The 20,613-nt window shown below is 35.3% G+C and overlaps 1 protein-coding gene across 5 annotated transcripts in view; it reads left to right on the top strand.

The window, feature by feature from the left end:
- Positions 1 to 20,613, top strand: part of ARHGAP32 (Rho GTPase activating protein 32) — a 281,739-nt gene that overhangs the window by 190,579 nt on the left and 70,547 nt on the right. For 4 of the 5 annotated variants that reach the window (XM_032868916.1, XM_032868914.1, XM_032868913.1 and 1 more), the window contains 4 exons: positions 4,338 to 4,475; positions 6,470 to 6,562; positions 7,433 to 7,555; positions 9,060 to 9,137. In XM_032868916.1, coding sequence (XP_032724807.1) covers positions 4,338 to 4,475; positions 6,470 to 6,562; positions 7,433 to 7,555; positions 9,060 to 9,137 — 432 coding nt within the window. Of the gene's footprint in view, positions 1 to 3,915; positions 3,936 to 4,337; positions 4,476 to 6,469; positions 6,563 to 7,432; positions 7,556 to 9,059; positions 9,138 to 20,613 lie in introns of those variants that run through there. The other variant, XM_032868917.1, reaches the window with a different exon arrangement.

Here is a 20,613-nt window from a genome sequence, read left to right as displayed (position 1 = left end):
CAGACAGTCTTTATCAAGTTGAGGAAGTATCCCACTAACCTTAGTTTACTGAGAATTTTTATCATGAATGAGTGTTGGATGTTTGCAGACACTTTTTGTACATTTGCCAATGTGATCATGTGTTTTTACTTCTTTAGCTTATTGATGTGATTAATTTCATTAACTAATTTTGAATGTTGAACCAGCATTATGTGATGCCTGTGATAGATTCCACTTGATTTTGGTATATAATTATTTTCCATGTTGTTGGATTCAATTAGCTAATAATGTTGATTTTTTTCATCAGTATTCTTGAGAGATGTGTTCTGCAGTTTTCCTTTTTTTGTAATGTCTTTGTCTTGTTTTGGTAGCTTGTTAATTCTAGCCTTATAGAATGAATTGGGAAGTATTCCCTCTGTTTCAATCTTCTGAAAGAGAGTATAGGGAATTAGTATAATTTCTTTCTTAAGTATTTATTTCTTAAATATTTGTTATATTTGTTATAATTCAAACATTGTGAATCTTGGCCTGGAGCTTTCTCTTTTGGAAGCTTATTAATTATTGATTCAATATTTTAAATAGATATAGGCCTTATTCAGATTGTCTATTTCTTTTTGTGTAAGTTTTGTCAGATTGTGTCTTTTGAGGATCTGGGTTAGTTTCATCTAGGTTAACAAATATATGAGCATAGAAGTTATTTATAGTGTTTATTATCCTTTTAATGTTCATATCTGTTGTGATAGTCTCTCTTTCATTTCTGATATTAGTAATTTGTGTTTTCTCTTCTTTTTGTTTTACTTAGCTTGCCTAGAGGTTTGTTGATTTTATCAATCTTACCAAAGAATCAGCTTTTGGTTTTGTTAATTTTCTCTGTTGATTTCCTGTTTTCAAGTTTATTGATTTCTACTATAATTTTTTTATTTAGTCTGTTTACTTCGGTTTAATTTTCTGTTTTTTAATTTTGCTGTTTTTTAAAAGATAGAACTGTAGATAATTGAGTTTAGCTCTTTTTTTTTTTTTTTCTAGACTTCTATGTCTCTCCAGTTCTGGGAAGAGCAGTTTGCCCTGTCACCTCATTTCTCTCATGGATCTATGAAGAGTTACTGATTTTTCAGTTTGTTACTTGTTAGGACAGCTTTTTACTTGTTCGGACAGAGGGGTAATCTCTAAGCTCTTTATATACTGGAAAAGAAATTGAAAGTCTGATTTACTTTTAACCTGACGATAAATATGACTGAACACACAATGTGTGTGTGATATATGAAATATGACTGAATCACAATGTGTTTTCATTGGGCATCTTATTTTTATTGGTGCTTGATAAGACAGAGCCAGAGGAACTGAAAAGTTGAACTTGTAGAACAAATGTAAAGCACAAAATCCTCTTTTAAAAATAGATTTTAAATATATTGTAGGAAGAAGTCTTAAGTAAGAAAGCCCTACCAACTTCTTTCTTACTTCTTTTAAGCAAAAAATTAATAGCTGGAACTGGTAATTCAGCCAGTGTGGAAAATAACCTGTGATCTCTAAAGATACATTACTTCCCTATTTGAAACCCTGATGTACTTAAAGGTAATCAGTAATGGTGGTGTTTCCTTTGAGTTTCTGCGCTTTTGGTGACCAGTCATTTGTTCTGCTGAATACTGTGGGGAATTGTTTGGAAACTCTGTTTTCTAATTTTACTATGTTTGGCCCCGAACAAGTTCTCTAAATCAATAAAGAATAGAAATAACCGGCATGTACTGAGCCATTTCTATTTCCCGGTACTCTACTAATCACTTTACATTAATTTACTTCATTAAATTCTTAAACAGCCAGGACTCGCAGTGGGGACATTCTGATCCTAACATCAAGTTCTTAGCTCTTTCTTTATGTCAAGAGGTAAATCTTTTTATTTTCAGAATCTGTGCAGGTAATGTAAATAAGGTAAATAGCGTGCTGTGGTAATTACTTGGGCAAATTAGACTTTGCAGTGCTGTACCTTAAGTAGTCATATGCACTTTTTAAAAAACACTTTAGGCCAAACCCAAATAGGAAGATGGAGTGGATAAATTTAAAATACTGTGGGTCATGGCAGTAAAACCTTCTTGTCCAGATGATAACTTAAATTATTTTTATTTGAAACGTGTTTTAATTGATACTCTCTCACATAACCTATCTGAAATTTTGAGTGAATTACTTAATTTGTGATTAGATCCATAGAGAAGGAAATAAAATTTTGTTACTTGTTTTGGACAATGCACTGAATACTTGCTGTGTACTAGAGGTATAAAATGCATTTATGCATTATAAAATGCACATGAACTCCTGTCCTCACCTTTAGAAGAGGAACACAAAAGAATGGGACTTTGTATCTATGATAATTGGTTCTTCTAAAATATATCCAGAGTTTGAAACAAAAAAGTCAGTATCTTTAATCTCTGTGATAGAGACATAAGTATGTGATAAATTTTTTGATGTATGTTTCTGATATTTGAAGCGTCCCATAATTTTAAAAAGGTGTATGAAAGAGAAAATAATTGCAACTATATCCTGTTTGTATTTTTTTTCTGCCTTTGTTGTTTCTTTCTTTCTTTTTTTCTTTTTTGTCATCCAAAAGAAAAAGTATTTAACCCCCTGTGGTACTTAGGAAATCTTTGGGTTCAAAGGCAGTGGTAGAACTGAGAAAACAGAGGAACTTACTTCAGCAAAGAGTAAAAGAATGACTTTTCATAGCAGAAGAAACAGCACTTAAAGATCAGGGAGGAAAGAAAGGGAGCGAACATCTCATAAACTGAATAAATGCAAGTAATTGAGCATAACTGGAAGCAAAGAAAGGACATGGAGGAGTAATGACTGAGATCAGCATATAAATTTAGATAGAGCTCAGAGGATGAAAGCCGTGATATGTGCAAATATGTTTGGACTTTATCCTGTGGATCAGTGGTTCCCATTTCAGGCTGATCATCAGAATTAACTGAATCCCATTTCAGCTATTTCAGCCTCATCGAACTAGTATTTCTTAGAATAGTGACCAGGACACTGTTCGTTAAAAGTCTCTGCCACGTGTATTGTCTTATTTCATTCTAGTAAACCCTCTCAGACAGGGAATTAGTATTGTTCTCCAGCCATGCAGTATAGAATTACAGTCCAGAGTAGGACAATACAAGTTTATCATGTTAGTTTTAATATACCTGTGGTTAGAATTCAGTACATCTCTCTCCTGGGAAGTGATGCCTTCTGTTTCTGCCCCTTTAGGCTGGGGCAAATGGAGAAGAGCTACACTGCATTTCTTCAGTTCTGAGATGGTCACTCCGATGGGTATTTCCTGCAGTCCTTCCAGATTTTTTATGAGGTGAATGCCTCTGTATAAAATTAGGTTCAGTTGCAAAACTAAATGGGTGTGCACTTGGGACCTGCTCACTAGTGCTGCCCATGGGAGTTTTTGAAGGAATTGTGATAATGTTTACCTTATAAGCTTTGTGTTTTGTACTGGTGGGGAGGGAGCAGGGGAGATCAAAGGTAGGGAGCATTAGCAGTAAGAGAAGATGTTCATCCCTACTAAAGCTTGGGTTACAGAAAGTAATAGAGCCAAGAGAAAATTAGAAGGTAGAATGTAGTAAATAACGCTCTGTAGTGGATTTTCATTTTTGATGAGCTTGCGAGATTGGGCAAGGAGAGGAAGAAAGCCTGTGATTGTTGGGAGGTATAATGAGTTCTAGATAATACATCCATATCGAATGTGTATTGACTAGGACTTCAGTGGTTTCGATTTTCCAGTCTTAGTCTTAGAAAATGTTGGTGATAACTATCGATAACTTTGTTTTATTTTTCTTTAATTTTTGATAATATTCTCCCATCCAAAATTATTTTATGGCTCTTTCTGTGGGTTTAAGGTCACGTGCTGTCTTACCATGTAGCAGTTATTACTCCCAAAGAGAGCCAGTGGACTTTCTACAGCCAGCAGTAGAAAGATGGTCAGTGGAGCGTTTTATCTTATTTTCCCTTACTGACATTTTAATGTACTAAAACTCACTAGGGTATTTCAGAGTTTACCTATTTACCTGGGCACCTGGGTGGCTCAGTTGGTTGAGTGTCTGACTCTTGGTTTTGGCTCAGGTCACGATCTTGTGGGTTGTGGGATCCAGCCTGGCATTCACATTAGGCTCCATGCTCAGCAGGAAGTCTGCTTGAGGGTTCTCTCCCTCTTCCTCCTCCTGGCCCCTGCTCATGTGGTTTCTTTCTCTCTCTTAAATAAGTAAATAAATCTTTAAGTACTTACCTATTTACTGTGAAGTTGATGAGCTTTTCATTTGCAAATATAAAATATCATGAATATAAAGTCATTGTAGAAAAGCTTCTTTTCTTTCTTACCATAGGGCAAAAGTTGGATTGTTAAAAGAAGTTATGAAGATTTTCGGGTACTTGATAAACATCTTCATTTGTGTATTTATGACCGACGATTCTCCCAACTCTCAGAGCTTCCCCGTTCTGATGCCCTGAAGGACAGTCCAGAGGTAAGCATTTAATACTTGGAGCAGTAATCACTGTATATAAATTAGCAGAAAGTTTTATGTGTATACTAAATAAAAGCTTATATTGAACAATCAGGATGATTCCTGGGATAATTTAATTATTTCATAACAAAAAAATTAGTAATGCTCTGAAGAATGTTTAGAATTAAAGTAGGTTTGGAGTGTAATTCTATAAAAAAATTCATAATATATAAACACACTATCTATATGAGCAGACATTCTTTAAAGGGAACATAAAATATGGAAGCAAAAATAGGGAAAAATGTTGACCTCACTAATAATTAGAGGAAAGGCATAGTTTATGATGACATGCTGTATCTGTGCCCTTACCTCCACTCCTGCCATACTTCTAGTAAAAAGAGAAAAGATTTTTAAAAAATTTAAATGGGAAGAGATTCTTTATAACATCAGAAAAGAACAGCCATCAAAATTGTGAGGAATCTTTGGGAGTAGATGGGGTAAGATTTATGGAGATGAGCAAATACAGCAGAAAAAACATGTACAAGAGGATTGAAGAAGACAAACTAGAAGTCTTGATTGTGTAAGCTAAATAAATAAAATAACTGAAAAGAGTAAATAAGGCTGTCCTCAGAGAGAAAGTAAGGTGATCAGCCATGGAATGAGAGCAGAGCTGTATAAAAATAAAAAAATCAGAGATCTTAGAATGAACATGTGCTTATTTAGGTTCATTTCAGTCATCTCAAACCTGAATATTTGGACTGTGTGCAACATGGACACAGATGAAGAGAGCATTAGTGAGCTGGGAGAGCAAATTTTTTAAGAATATAGCCCTAGAACAGAGAGAAGGATGAAAAGTTGGGGGAGAATAATGGGAATCACGGAGAATAGATCCTGAAGTTCCTACTTCCCTCTTTTAGGAGTTCTATGAGGATACAGTAGATTGAAGTAATTAAAAATTAATATAAGAAATTCCCTAAAACTAAAGAAAGTCATGTTTCAGATCAGATGGGCCCAGTAAGTGCTAAGTATGATGACTGGAAAGACATGCATTTAGGGACACTATAGTGAAATTTCAAAATGCCAAAACAGAAAACCCAAAAAGATTTCGGAGAGCAAAACACTTTCTTAAAAGAACAAGAATTGTTTTGACATTAGACTCCTCAGCAGCTGTATTGGATGCTTGAAAAGAGTGCAGGTACTTTTCACATCCTGAGGGGAAGCCCTTTCAAATTTCTAATTAATTCCAGGGCAGTTAAGTAGGTAGGACAAAGTAGCGATCTCCTCAGTCTTGTAAGAACTGACACAGCAGCAGGGTCTCAGGAACATCTTAAAGTCACAGATTCTTTTCTATCATAGGGAACCTCGAAGTCCATCTCCGTTTCCCATCTCCACCTACTTGTCACATTTTTCTTTCTCAGGCTGTCTCAGGACATGGCCACCAAGAAAAGTTCCCAGGTTTTTATTCTCTCTCTTTAAGACAGCCACCAGAATGAGTTGAAATTTTCTATCGTAATTCCTAATTCCTACCGTAACTCTTGTTAGGCCAACTAATTGGTCCTGGAACATTCCACGGACCCATGGTGTGCAATCGCACATGAACGTGGCTGTCCTGTCATGGCTGCATGCATGGAAGATTACAACAGGTCCCGGAGAGTTTCAAGGTAGCGGGGAGGAGGCTGGGCAGAAAAGGCCAAGTATGTCTCTGCTATAATTATCTTTTTTATATTTTCAGTATAAAAATAGAAACAGTAATAAGGTTAGAAGCTATAAACTAGTATGACCCCTGATGACGAGGAGATAGCAGTTCAAGTTCTTCACAAGACGGGATTTCTTTGTAAGTTCCTGTGGTTTCACTTAATGGAACTCTTGAGCCTCTGTGAAGAATCCCCTATAACTATTAAAATGCCTAAAAATCTGTAGATTTTTTGCCCCCAGAAACCAGTGTATACCATTTACTTGAACAGAGTGCTATATCTTGACTTTGACTTACCACTGAATCTTTTCTTTCTCTTTAGTCTGTCACTCAGATGCTTATGGCGTACCTGTCCCGCCTTTCAGCAATTGCCGGCAACAAGATCAATTGTGGACCTGCCCTTACTTGGATGGAGGTATTATCTAATTCACCTCGTATCAAAGTTTATTTTTAAACTACTTCAGAAATTTAATATTAATTTAATTTTGATAGCTGTTGAGTTTCAGGAATCAAAGAAATGGAGTTTATTTTTATTTTTTGGAAGGATAAAGTGATACGTTAAGGATTTTTTATCTCAGATCTATCTTTGAGAATCCAGTAAACTAATTTAAATATATCTTGTGAATTGCAATGGCACCTCTTATTTTGGTATTTAGTGTATTAATGTATATATATATGTAGTGTGTGTTTATATATATGTGTCTGTGTGTGTGTGTGTGTATTTAGTTGACTTAGTAATTGAAAATATTTTTCAGTTATTTATGAACAAGAGATAATTCACCTTTTGAAGAGTCCAATTTAAAATTATTGCATATTACAGTATCCAGAAAATATGCTAGGTATTTCTCCTTAATTTGCATATGTAAAATTATATTGATCTGTCCTCTCAGTGGAAATTGGAAGACAGGATGGAAAATAGAATATGGAACTTAGAGCCAACCTGCATTTAGATATTGGCTCTTCCATTATTGGCTGTGTGATCTTGGACAAATTATTTAATTTCTCATGAATTATATAACCTCTTTTAGCTTTAGCATCTTCATCTTTAAATGATGATTATGGTGTTAAGTATCTTTTAGAGTTATGAGGATTAAATTAAATTATATTTTGTGCACAGCACAATGACTGGTATATACTAAGTACTCAATATATAATAGTAGTTTTTTAAAGATTCTTCAGGTTGTGGTTTCTCAAAATCAAATTGAATGTTTTTTATGAGTAGTCAAAGAAACTTTTGTAAATCCCATGTCTTTAACCATCTCATAGTTCATTTTCTTTGTTATAGATTGATAATAAGGGAAATCATCTTCTAGTTCATGAGGAATCATCCATTAACACTCCTGCTGTTGGTGCTGCCCACGTTATCAAGAGGTACACTGCTCGGGCCCCTGACGAATTGACTTTAGAGGTAAATGACTAAAGACTCAGGCCCTTTACCTGTACTTCATTGTCTTTCAGCCTGGAATGCCATCTATTTTTATTAAATGACCATATTCATCCTTGAAAATTCAACTTGTATCTCCCATTTCTTTTAGGAAGTCATCTTTTATCTTCTCCCTACTCTGTGCAAATACCTATCCCCAAATAGCCTGGATTGACATTTCTTTTTTCTTTCTTTCTTTTTTTTTTTTTAAATATTTTATATTTAAGTAATCGCTACATCTAATATGGGGCTTGAACCCACAACCTCGAGATCAAGAGTTGCATGCTCTATGACTGAGCCAGCCTGGCACTCCTATCCCTGACATTTCGCTTATTACACTCAGTCATAGTTGTTATCCTGTTTATCTCCATGATCTTGAGAGTCAGTCTTTTGTCTTTGTGTTTTTAGTACTAAAAAGGATACCCAATGATACTTTCTCCTCATTGTTTGTTCAAAGATTGAGTTAAAGAACAGATGAAAAGTGAAAAGAACATTTCTTGCTATCAGATACAAAAGGAGGGGAATTAAGTTTCTTTAATATTGACTGATGAGAGACAAAAAGACTGCTAACAGTTGCTCGGTTTAAGAAAAAATGATACAAATTTTTAGGTTCCATACATAAAGGAATGCATGCCATGTCTGTTAGCAAAAATGAAGTGAAGATAACTCTTTCATGACCTGAGAGATCAGTTGTTAATATACAAAGAAAAATTCTTAAAGCAATATGTATACCATAGTAATACTGTTCTGAAGTATTTTACTATGTTGTATCCTAGAAATCGTAACTTATTTTGGTTGAAGAGTGTAACTCCCATTCAATATATTGTTTGAAACTATCATTATGATTTTTGTATTTATGATTTTGCAAAAGTTTGTATACACTCACTAGTTTGTCATTTAGAGTGAAGAAAATAGGCTATTAAGTGAAAATGTTATATTGTACCATCTATTGAAAAAAGTATAGTTGTCATCCAACTTTATACTTACTGTGGGTAACCAGGTGATTGTAGACATTGCAAGCCTTTGTTATATGATTAAATAAAATATATCAAATGCTCAAAACAGTACACTAAATGTTATTAATAAAAGCTATGGTTGTTCTAAATATGAGTACTTTAAACTGTCCCTTGTAGGTGGATCTGATCCCTTTTAGTAACAGTAACGATATTTTAACAGAAGTGATGATGGTGGTATGACACCTGGCATTCAAAAATCGTATGCTCTAAATTTGGCTTTCTGAAGTTCCTGCACATATGTTGCTTGGATCCCCATCTTCGTGCTTCTTAACTTTTTTTAGACCTCTTCTTTACAAATGGTTAAGATTATTAAATTTTTTACAGAAAAATGTATTATGTTTTTCCAGAAATAATTAGCCTGAGAATAAGGATTGTACTTTAACTTTTTGTTCTAGTTCAGATTTTAAATTCTAGACATAACAATTGGTTTAAAATTTGACTAAAAAAATTTCACTTAAAATTTTTCCTTGTAGGTGGGAGACATCGTTTCTGTTATTGACATGCCCCCAAAAGTGTTAAGCACGTGGTGGAGAGGCAAGCATGGATTTCAGGTAGGCAGCAAAGAATTAGGTGTGAAGAAGTTCAAAAAACAGGTTTTGTTTATCCTTTAATATTTAATATTTGTTTATCCTTTAATATTTCTCTTTACAGCACGTACTGGCAATGGACTTTGTCAGCAGAGGTAGAAAAATGTGGATGATCTTAGACTTGGATTTCCTTTTCTGCTTACTCTTGTGGTTGTTTTATCTTCTTCTTTTTTAAATGGTGATATAACCAAAGTTTGAACAGAATTACTCGTCTGATGACCACTTTTAGATTATCAGGCCTATAGTAATACTGGTTTTGAATCATGATTCACATATTTTTTCTCTTCTCTAGAATTAAGTCAGTTTGATCAACATTTTTTGTAAAAAGGTATTATAACTGATATTTAAACAATATGTTAATTGCATACCAACAATGGCATCTAAAGCAGTCTCATTTCTTTTTTTATATATTCCTAAATAATTTGAGAGCTAATGATGGGCTCTTTAGATTGACTAACACTAATTTCCATAGGATATGTAGGTTTTCTTTTATCAGTTAAAACCATCTATAGAAGAGCATCTGAAAATGCCTTAAAATTGTGTCTTTAGTATGTAACCTGTGAATTTTTTATGGATTTTGTGGTCTTTTAATAAAGGTGTTCCTAAAATCCTACATAAATAAAATGTTCATTCTATATAGCTAGAAATATTAGTAAGTATTATATAAGTATCTTGATCTTTGCTTGTTAAATGGAAACTAGTATTAGGTTTTTATAAAATACATTTTAATTAAAAATAATCATACAGTTTAAAACAGGATAGCATGGTGTTAAGAGTGTGGGCTTTGGTGCCAGATTACCTGGGTGTTATGCTGTGTTACCTTGAGCTTGTTAATTTTACTTCTCTCAGTTTCCTCATTTATAAAATGGGGATTGTAGCACCCTTCTTTGTTTCATAGGATTATGGTAAAGATTTAATATGTGAGGTTAAAATATGTGAAGTACATAGAATAGGCCTGATGCATATTTTTCAAAAAAAATGTTGATTTTTAAGTTTAAGTAATGCTGTGTTTTTTTTATATAAATTTAATTTTATCTACCCTTTTATCCATTATAAAATCATCTATAGCAATTTAATTTGTTGATGAAGACCAGGAAAATCATATTCATATTATGCCACAAATTCTCTTGTTTGTATAGCTGGAGTCTTTTATTTGTCTCATTTCTTAATTGCTATGCGTAATTGGTGCATTTGATTAAATATAAAACTAAACAGAAAAGTAGGGTCATCTTTTTTCCTATTAAGTGGTCAATTCTCCATGTTCATAAACTGTAGGGTCTAAAAGATGATTAAAAAAGTAAATTTGGCTTTAAGATGGCTGTTTTTTTTTTCTTGATATTGCTATCTTTCTTATAACTATAGACAAGTTATTTGCTTTCTTTGTACTTGAGCTTCTTCTTAATTGGAGAGTTCCATTTATAATCTCTCTAGTTATTCTCAGCATTTTCCTTCTATTATTGTAAAACTGGTAGTAGGTTTTCCCTTCTTTCATGTGACAGATAATTTATTGAGATCTGACTCTGTGCTAGGCTTAGATTTATCTTCCTAACTCTTTTATTTAGAGTCACAAGAATAGTTTCTTGCCTAAACAGATTATTCTTTTAAATATTAATATATAAATTAACAATTGATAAAAATTAGCTTGTTGCCAAAATATATTAAAAATAAAAACAGATTTTTAAACTTACACAGGATTTATTTTTAATTGATAATGAAAGGATATTTTATATAGCATTGCTATTTGTTTTCATTCTAATTGGTCCTGGAAGGGCGGTCATTTCTGTTTACATCATGTTGGAAAATACGGATTTGAGAAGAGTTGATTGTGGGCATTGGGGGGGGTGTCGCCCGTAAAAACTAGGAGCAGTCTTTTAAACATCACTGTCAAAACGTCATTTGTAAAAGGAGTCCAGTACTTTAAGGAAATAATGCACACAGTGCACTCTTCCTCGATGTTCCTAAGCGCTCATCCATTCCTTTTGTAAGACTGCCTCATGGGTTATTGCAGGGAAGGTGTGAATGGGAAGGCATGTCCTGAGCATCTGTTATGTACAAAGTATTACTGGGCATTTTATACACAATGTTTTCTTTAATCTTCACAAAACTATTAACCCCTTTTATGGAGGGGAAGCAGTTTGAGAGTGTTAATAAACAGTCAGGAAGTGATGGAGTAAGGACTCCAATTCAGGTCTGCTCCATCACATTGCCTGAGAAGCACGAAGCATGATTTCTGCATTTATTCTTATATTACTAACTTTATTCTCGGTTTTCTACCGTATGGAAAGGAACATCTTTCCTTCTCAGCCGACAAAGGAATGCTGTAAAGATTAACCAACAGAGGACTGTAAAGCATACAGAATTACTGGTAGAAGCATTGCTATTACAGTATGTTATGTTTTTATGTAATAATATATTGCATCTGGGGAAAAAACTCCTCTTCAAGCTCTTTGTAATATTCTCTACCCTTGTTATGTATTTTTAAATGATGAGCATGTGCCCTTCCTTACTCAGATATTTTGTCGAGAGAGGAAGATAATTATAATTTATTGCATGTTTGTGATAATTATAGATGAGATTCCTGATTTTAAATTTTGAAATAACTGGAATAATGGCTTAGCCCACTGGTTTTCACATATGTATTTTTTAACTCGGTGGAATTGTTAATCAAACAGAATCTCACACAGAACCTCAGTGTGAGAAAAGGCAACAGTGGAGTTGTGCTGGTGAGGTTAGTTCAAGTCAGGTGCCCTGAGCCTTATTCCCAGGGGAGCATGTCTGATTGACCTCCCTGGGTCTTGTGCAGCATCCCAGAGGGGCCTTAGTAGAGCTGTGTATAAACACTACCATTGGAAAAGCACTTGTTTAGGTTTCTAGTAGTATATAGTGGTTATATTACCTCACAGCTACTTTATAATTTTAATTTTTTAAAAAATATTTTATTTGTCAAAGAGAGAGAACACAAGCAAGAAGAGCAGCAGGCAGAGTGAGAGAGAGAAACAGGCTCTCCGATGAGCAGGGAGCCTGATGTGGGACCCTGAGATCATGACCTGAGCTGAAGGCAGACGCTTAACCAACTGAGCCACCCAGGCATCCCTATAATTTTAATTTTTAAAAGCCAGTTAACATTCTCAAAATATTAGAAGAACTTGTTCTTTATAGGAACCTTTTAAAAAATATTTTACTCATTTATTTATTTTAGAGTGAAAGAGTGCGAGCAGGGGGAGGAGCAGAGGGGGAGGGACAAGCTGACTCCATGCCAAGCACGGAGCCTGATGTGGGGCTTAGTCTCCCAACCCTGAGGTCATGACCTGAGCTGGAAATCAAGAGTCAGACTCTTGACTGACTGAGTCATCCAGGCTCCCATATAAGAATGTTTTTTATTGACTCCTTTTAGAAGGCTAATACTCAAGATTTTTTTTTTTTTATTTCTCTAAATTGTGTCTGAATTCTTGGAACTTCATAGGTTCTGGTATAGATGGGTGCTACAAATTGAGAATGCAAATAATAATCACAAATATACTTCTGTGAGTTTTTTTGTGCTATCAAGTATTGCTTTTTCGTCTCTTCCTTCATTTGTCTATTAGGTGATGATTGGTCGACACTATAGCAAAATACTATAGCCTGGGTGACTTGAGAACTAGGAATTTATTTTCTTAGGCATTTTGGAGGCTGAAGTTCAAGATTGAGGTATTGTTAGAGTTGGTTTCTTCTGAAGTCTCTCCTCCCAGCTTACAGATGGCTGTCCTCTTGCCATGACCTCATACTCTTTCCTCTGTGTGCACACATCCCCAGTGTCTCTGTCCCTGTGTCCTAATCACCCCTTCTTATGAGGACATCTGTCAGATTAGCATAGGCACACCTGTATGACTTTATTTAATTTTAATTGCCTCTTTAAAGGCCCCATCTCCAAATACAGTCACATTCTGAGATACTGGGGGTGAGAGCTTCAACATATGAATTTTTGGGGGGATATATACAATTCAGCTCATCATAGGTGCCAACCAGCCCTAAATGAAGTCCATTTAGGTACTCTCACGTAGACTTGATAAGGAACAGGGCCCTACCTGAGGCAGCTGTTCTCAGGCACAGCTTAGAGGCATTGGCCATAATTGCTGAGAGGCTGAGGGCTTTTGGAAGAAGGAGCACCGGGGAATGGCTGCTCCATGGGTGCTCTGCCCTCCAATCCCCATCCTCAGGTGGCAAGGAGGCTGGGCAGTATTTGAAGAGGCCCACTTCATTCTCACAGGCTGGTATTGGGCCCTTATTTTATTCATGGCAGAAGGCCCTCTTGGCTTTGAGCACCATGCCCCAGGACAGAACAAGGAAGGCAAACAGGCCTCAGTGCTCCCCTCTGGGCCTCTTAGATGCTTGGTGGGTTCAGAACCCAACAAGATTCCCTGGGAGTTTAGGAAGGTTCCTGGAGGAGGTGACTTTGAAATGCAGAGTCTTGTGTATTTCTTTTGAGGATAGGATGTCCAGATGACTGAGGCACACAGGTTAGACATGTAACTGCCGGTAGCTAACTTGATTGATCTTGGACATAGGGATGGACTTTGTAAACTGGGCTTTGTCAGTAGACCATGGGGGAGGACACACCAAGGCAGGAAGGCTGTGCTAATAGTGTAGGGGCTGGGCTTGACCTTGAGGTAGCTTTCAGTGTTTTTTTTTCTGGGGGTCAAGACCATTTAGAGCTGACAGTTCTCAGGAGAGAAAATGAAGAGAAGCAAGGATGTGGGCCACTGCTTCCCAGGATGGAGGCCAGCTCTGGTGTGTGTCATGCTCTGAGCACTGCTGGAAAGCTTGCTGGTAATGTGATTGTCTGTGTGCAGGCCCTGTGCATCTCCACTTGCAGGTCTGCTCAACTTGATGTGTTTATGATGTATTACATGGATTCCGCTTTTTCTTTTGTTACAGTTATGTGTGTTTGTTGTCTCCTTTCTGGCCAGCTCTCAAAGTGTGACAAAGTCCAGGCATCAGTGTGGAAGCCTTCCCTTGGTATTGCTGTGAACTGATGCTGTACAGTTGCTGTTTTTTGTTTTTTTTAAATTATTTTTAATTAAGACAATAATAGACCTTTTTAAAGTATCAATTTATAGACTAACTGAGCTGATAGTATACAGAGTTTCATATAATCACCTCCACCCCGACACACAGACATATACACAGCTTCTCTTGTTAACGTCTTGCTTTATAAACTCATTATATAGAATTGGCAAAATGCTGATCTTCGTTGACCACCATCTGGTCTGCAGAGATTACAGACAACACAGAATAAGTCCTCTTTCTGGAAGCACTAAGGATCTAATGCTTCTTAGATCCTTGGCCAAAGTCACCGGGATGCAGAATGTATGGATATATGTAATACAGAATGCCAGTTTCACATCCTGCCCCATAATGATTGAAATAGTTTTGGGTTTTTTTTTATTATAATTAATGAACCAAATTTCATACATTATTATTAGCTATCGCTCATTGTTTACATTAAGGTTTGCTCTTTGTGTTGTATAGTTCTTTGGTTTTTAATCAAAGCATAATGACATGCATCAACCATTCCAGCTCCATACAGAGTAGTTTCACTGGCCTAAGCCCTGCGCTCTACCTTTTCATCCTTCCCTCTCATAATCTCTGACAACTACTAATCATTTACTGTCTCAATAGTTTTGCCTTTTCCAAAATATCATAGAGTTGGAGTCATCCAGTATGTAGCCTTTCCAAATTGGCTTCTTTTCCTTAGCAATATGCATTTAAGTTTCCTCTGTATCTTTCCAAGGTTTGGTAAGTCCTTTTTTGTCACTAATATTAATTGTTGTGGATGTGCCATTTATTGCAGGACATCTTGGCTGTTTCCAGTTTTTGGCAGTTACTAATAAAGCTGCTACAAACATCCATGTGCAGGTTTTTGTGTAGATATAAGTCTTTAGCTCCTTTGGGTAAATACCAGGGAGTGCAGGTGCTGCATCCTATGGTAAGCCTGTGTTTAACTTTGTAAAGAAACCACCAAACCGTCTCTCAAAGTGGTTGACCCGTTTTGCATTCCTCCCAGCAATGACACTGTTAAGCGTTCTCACCAACATTTGATAGTTCTCGGGGTTTTTTTTGGATTTTAGCCATTTTATTAGGTGGGTAGTGGTATTACATTATTGTCTTAATTTGCAAATAAAGTCCAACTTACAGCATTTACTAATATACTTAAGGGTGTTACACTGCTATCTTCATTCTTCTGTTACAAGTAATTCCTTCCTTTAGCACTGATTTTCATTCTTTAGTGCACTTAAAAATCACCGGGGAATCTCGTTAAAATGTCAAGTCCCAGGACCTAAGCCCAGAAATTCTGTCTCAGTGGTTGTGGTACCATATTTTTATCTATGTCATTCTGGCCCAGGTATTCCTCGGACAGCTCTTCTAGAAGCAGTGCTTACTCTGTACTGTAGGTAAGCTCTGCTAATCATCTGGTGGTTGATAAAGATGAGCATTTAGCCTGTGTATTGTTTTAGACCATAATTTAGCTGTGGGAACAGAAGGATTAGTTCATCCATGTGTTTTAATTATACCGTGACTCTGTTTCTTTTCTTAAACTTCTGCGAGTAGGAAGTGTGAAATTATATTAACTATAGTAATTTGAAATTCTGAAATCTGTTTTTAGTTTGTTTCCTAAAGTATATATTGAATCTTTTACCTTTGTTTTACCATAGAATGTACTTAAGCAAAACCCCCCCCAAAAAACCCCAAAAAATAAAAACCCCAAAACTAAACAAAAAAACACCTCCACTGTTTTTTTTTCCCCCCTCATTTTTTAAACCAAATGTCACCAGCTTTTGTGCCTGGCTCTAGACCCTTGTTGGAAATATGAGGTAGAGTATCTGCGGAGCCCTTTTTCTTAGTTAAGAGATGTAATACAAATATAAAATGTTATTATCTTTCAGGATTATTTGTTTGTGTAGGCAGTTTCTCAGAATTTTATCTGGGAGCTGCTAGGATCAGAATGACTTGAGAAGTATCTTAAAGCTGGGTATTACCAATCAGAATCTTGGGGGCTGGAGACAGGATTCTGAATTTTATCAAGTTCTTCAGATAATTATTAAACACAAAATGTGATAACCATGGAGCAGTCTCCCATTGTTTATCCTGTGCACAGGTAAAAGAAGAAATTAAACACAGTTTAACAAATCTTCTCTTTTCTACCCAGGAAATCTTTCTTAAAACACATTTGGGATGCACTTAATGGATAGAATACCACTTAGAGATTGACTGAATTTTATACAGCTCACATTCTCTTAGTTCTCCACAAGATGGTAAAGGATCAGCTTTTTAATTTTTCATCATTGCCCTAGAATGTCCTGCTAGTGTCTTTGTGTACAAATATGAGAGAAGCAGTTCTTGAACAATAACAATGTCCTTACCTCAGGAGTTTTCATTTAATTCTAAATAACTTATTTTCAGAAAAGTATTATTTATCCAAAGGGAAGATATTTGGAAGCCTGTCCCTCATAGTAGTTGAGTGAAGAAAGGAAGTTTACCTGCTCATTTATTTAAAAAAAAAAAAAAAAGTATATTTATTTATGGGATCCAAAGCTGTGCCTTTTTTCTTACTTACTATTAAATGGGACACCATATTTCTTCTCTAGTTAACTTTTGGGAGATCATGTAAATCTTCATCTGTAATGTTAAATAACTTTAAGGAAAGGGAGTATGTGATACTACAAATAAAAGCAGTCGTAACACTTCTTCATTGCTTCCTTAGTGTGCTGTTCTAAGTGCTTTGCATTCACCTTTAATTCCTACAGCTCTGTAGAGAAGGGACTATTATCTCATACTGATGAAAAACTTAAGTGTAGGGGGTAAAACAACTAGCCCATTGTTATTTTGCTGTTTAATATCAGAACTTAGATCAAATCCTAGGTATTCTGGGCAAAGAAGAGATCATAGTAGTAATTTAATGAACCAGTAGTGGCTTGTACTTATTGACTTGTATGCATAATAGATTTCTACAGTAGAGAAATGAGAGTAGATGATCTCTTCTTAACCTGTCATTTAAAAATTGCAGAAATCTAGAGACGAAAGATTTAGATAAATTGTTCTGATTCACAAAGACAGTACGTAATGGTACAGCCAGGACAGTACACAAGCTTGCTGAGTTCCAATTCTGTATTATTTCCCCCCCTTGGATCATAAAAAGATGAAAATTTTCTTAAATTATTTTTTGTATTTCTTGTTGCTGTTTTTATTTTTCTTGTTAGTGCAATTGGCATTAGCAACTGCCATTGATACTTGTTTCTTGATATCCTTTTGCTAATTTATAACATCAGAGCGTGTACTATCAAATGATATTTAAACATTCAGTTTCATGGAAATTATTGGCAAAATGACTTAGAGCAGTAGTTCTTAACCTTGTCAAACTCTTCACACCCTCATTATAATAGGTATTTTCTAAAACCCTTCTGTATGATTTCTAACATGACATTTACAAATGATGTAACTACCTACAAACAATTTCAGAGAAGGGAAAATCATTTTCACATGTAATATAGAAGAAATACAAATATGTATTTAAAGTATATACATATATCCTTGAAATATAAATATTTGGAGCAACTCCATGAGAATCTTTTATTCTAAAGCTAGTCCATGAACTAGCAACGTTAACATCACTCAGCATATACAATAAAATCTACTTAGAATAGCATTAAAAATAAGAAACACTTGGTGATATATCTGAAAAAAATATGAAAGATCTCTGTACTGAAAACTGTAAAATATTTTTAAGAAAAGTCAAATAATATCCAAAAAAAGGAAAGATACACCCTATTGGAATTGGATTGGAAGTCTTTACATTGTTAAGTCTTGGAATGTGGATTGGAAGTCTTTACATTGTTAAGACGTCATTATTCTCCACAGAGATCCCAGTCAAAATCTTGGCAAACTTTTTTATAGAAATTGATAAGCAAATTAATTCAAATGAAAATGCAAAGAAGCTAGAATAGAATAGCCAAGATAAATTTGGAAAAGAACTAAGTTGGAGAGCTAGCATTAATTGATTTGAAGACTTACTGTTAAGGTACTATATCAAGAGGGTCTGTTATTAATGGAAGGCAGATGAATAGAATAATAGAACAGAATAGAGGTCAGAAATAGACCCATACATATACATGGACAAATGATTTTCAACAAAGATTCAAATCAATTTGTAAAACAGAACATGGTCTGTTTTACAAATGGTACCAGAACAAATGAATGTTCATACACCACCATTATAAAACAAAACAAAAAAACTTTGATTTGTTTTTTAAACCATCTGTAAAGACCCAAAATGGATCACATACCTAAATATAAACTAAAAGCTGCTTGAAGAAAACATAGGGGAAATTTTTGTGACTTCAGGCTGGGCAGAGATTCCTTAAATACAATACGAAACAAACAATTCATAAGATAAATTGAATTTCATCAATGTTGGAAACTTCTCTTTGAAAAACATCACTCATAAGACAACAAAAATAAAGCTACAGACTGGGAAAAAAAATATTGGCAATGATTATATCTGAGAAAGGACTTGTATTCAGAAGATATTCAATGAGGTAACAGAACTTGACAAAGATTGAAACTTCTCCAAAAGGATGTATGTCAAATAAACACGTGAAGACATGCCCAGTGTCATTTGTTATTAGAGAAATGCAAAATAAGATATCGCTACGTACTTATTAGAATGATGACACTGTGGAGGGATTGAAACACACAAGATTGGTGAGAATGTGAGACGCTACAATTTGGAAAACAGTCTGTCAGCTTCTGGAGTTAAATAGACACCTGCCACTGATCCAACGCATTGCACTCCTAGGTCATTACCCGAGAGGAAAAGAAAGCCGATGTCCAAATGAAAACTCATATATGAGTGTTCATAGCAGCCATATGTATAATAGTCCCAAACTGGAAACATTTTACCAACAAATGATTAATGGATAAACAAATGGTGCTGTCTATACAATGGAATAATGCTGGGATAAAAAGGAATGAATTACTGATACATACAGCAGCACGAGTGATCCTCAAAATAATTACGCTGAGTGGAAGAAAACACAACAAAGAATACATTCTTTTGACTCCATTCAAATAAAATTGTAGGAAATGCAAAGTAATGTTTAGTGATGCAAAGTAGATCAGTGGTTGCCTGGTGAGCAGGGATAGTGGTTGGGCAGGGAGAGAGAGATTACAAAGAGATAAAAGGAGACTTTTGGGGGTTGATGAATATATTCAGAATTTTTTTTTTTAGGTTTTTGAAAGATTTTTATTTATTTATTTATTGGACAGAGAGAGTACAAGCAGGGGGAGCCGCAGGCCGAGGGAGAAGCAGGCTTCCCACTGAGCAGGGAGCCCTATGTGGGGCTTGATCCCAGGACCCTGAGATCATGACCTGAGCTGAATACAGATGCTTAACTGACTGAGCCACCCAGGTGTCCCAAATATATTCGGAATCTTGATTGTAGTTATAGTTTTACAGGTGTCAGAACTTACCAAATGTATATATTAAATATGTAACAGTTTATTGTCAATTATAGCTCAATCATATTGGGAAGAAAAAAACTGGAGAAACATCTTTGACTTAACCCAGTTGATAGTTTCTTTCACTTCTTACCTCTGTGCCCCTACATTCGTATACGCTCCTTAATTCTTCATGCCATTTTGATGCTACACATTTTTATTATCTCTTTTCTAGTTTGCAGATTCCTAAAATGTGCTTCTGCTTCTTGTCATCACCCCTTCCTCCTACCCTAAAGGTATACACTATTAGATTTTTCTTACTAAAACATACCTGTTCTGTCCCTATTCTGCTCACAGTTTGTCACTTTCATTTAATAAAGAAGAAACTTCAACTTTCTTGTCATGATGTGTGAGACCATCCATGATTTCTGACCCAGTTTTACTTCTCCAGTCTTACTTACTGCTACTCTTCTTTTATAAACTCAGTTTCCAGATACATTTAACCATCATCCCTTCTTCCCTCATTACACAGGTTGCTCTTTTCATCTACTTGTTCTACACTTACAATGCCTTCTCTACCCTCATCTTACTCCTGCTAAGGGGGAAAAGTAAAGTAGAGTCATTAAAATTTTAAACCAACTGTAATTTTATTTGATGTCATTGAGCTAATGGGGAAAATTAATCTCATTTGTTAGTTACTTACGATATAATTAGCAGTTGTGCTCAATATTATCATTCCATTGGCCCCTCCAATTTCTGCCATTACCTTGCTTTTTTTACCCAGACTGGGTTCTAGGGCCATGATTATTACATTGACTCATCACAGGTATGTGCCCTGTTTCTTCTCTTGCTTCACTAGTGGTTTCTGTTTGGCTTAACGCAAGAATAGACACTTCATTACTCCTCTTACTTAAGATCTCATCACTATTTATTTTTTCTTTCTTTCTTCCTTCCTTCCTTCCTTCCT

The sequence above is a fragment of the Lontra canadensis genome, unplaced genomic scaffold, assembly GCF_010015895.1.
Source record: "Lontra canadensis isolate GAN:19392208 unplaced genomic scaffold, GSC_riverotter_1.0 scaffold36, whole genome shotgun sequence".
Classification (NCBI taxonomy): Eukaryota; Metazoa; Chordata; class Mammalia; order Carnivora; family Mustelidae; genus Lontra; species Lontra canadensis.
Note: the sequence above shows the minus strand (reverse complement) of the source record. Positions and strands in the feature narration are given on the sequence as shown.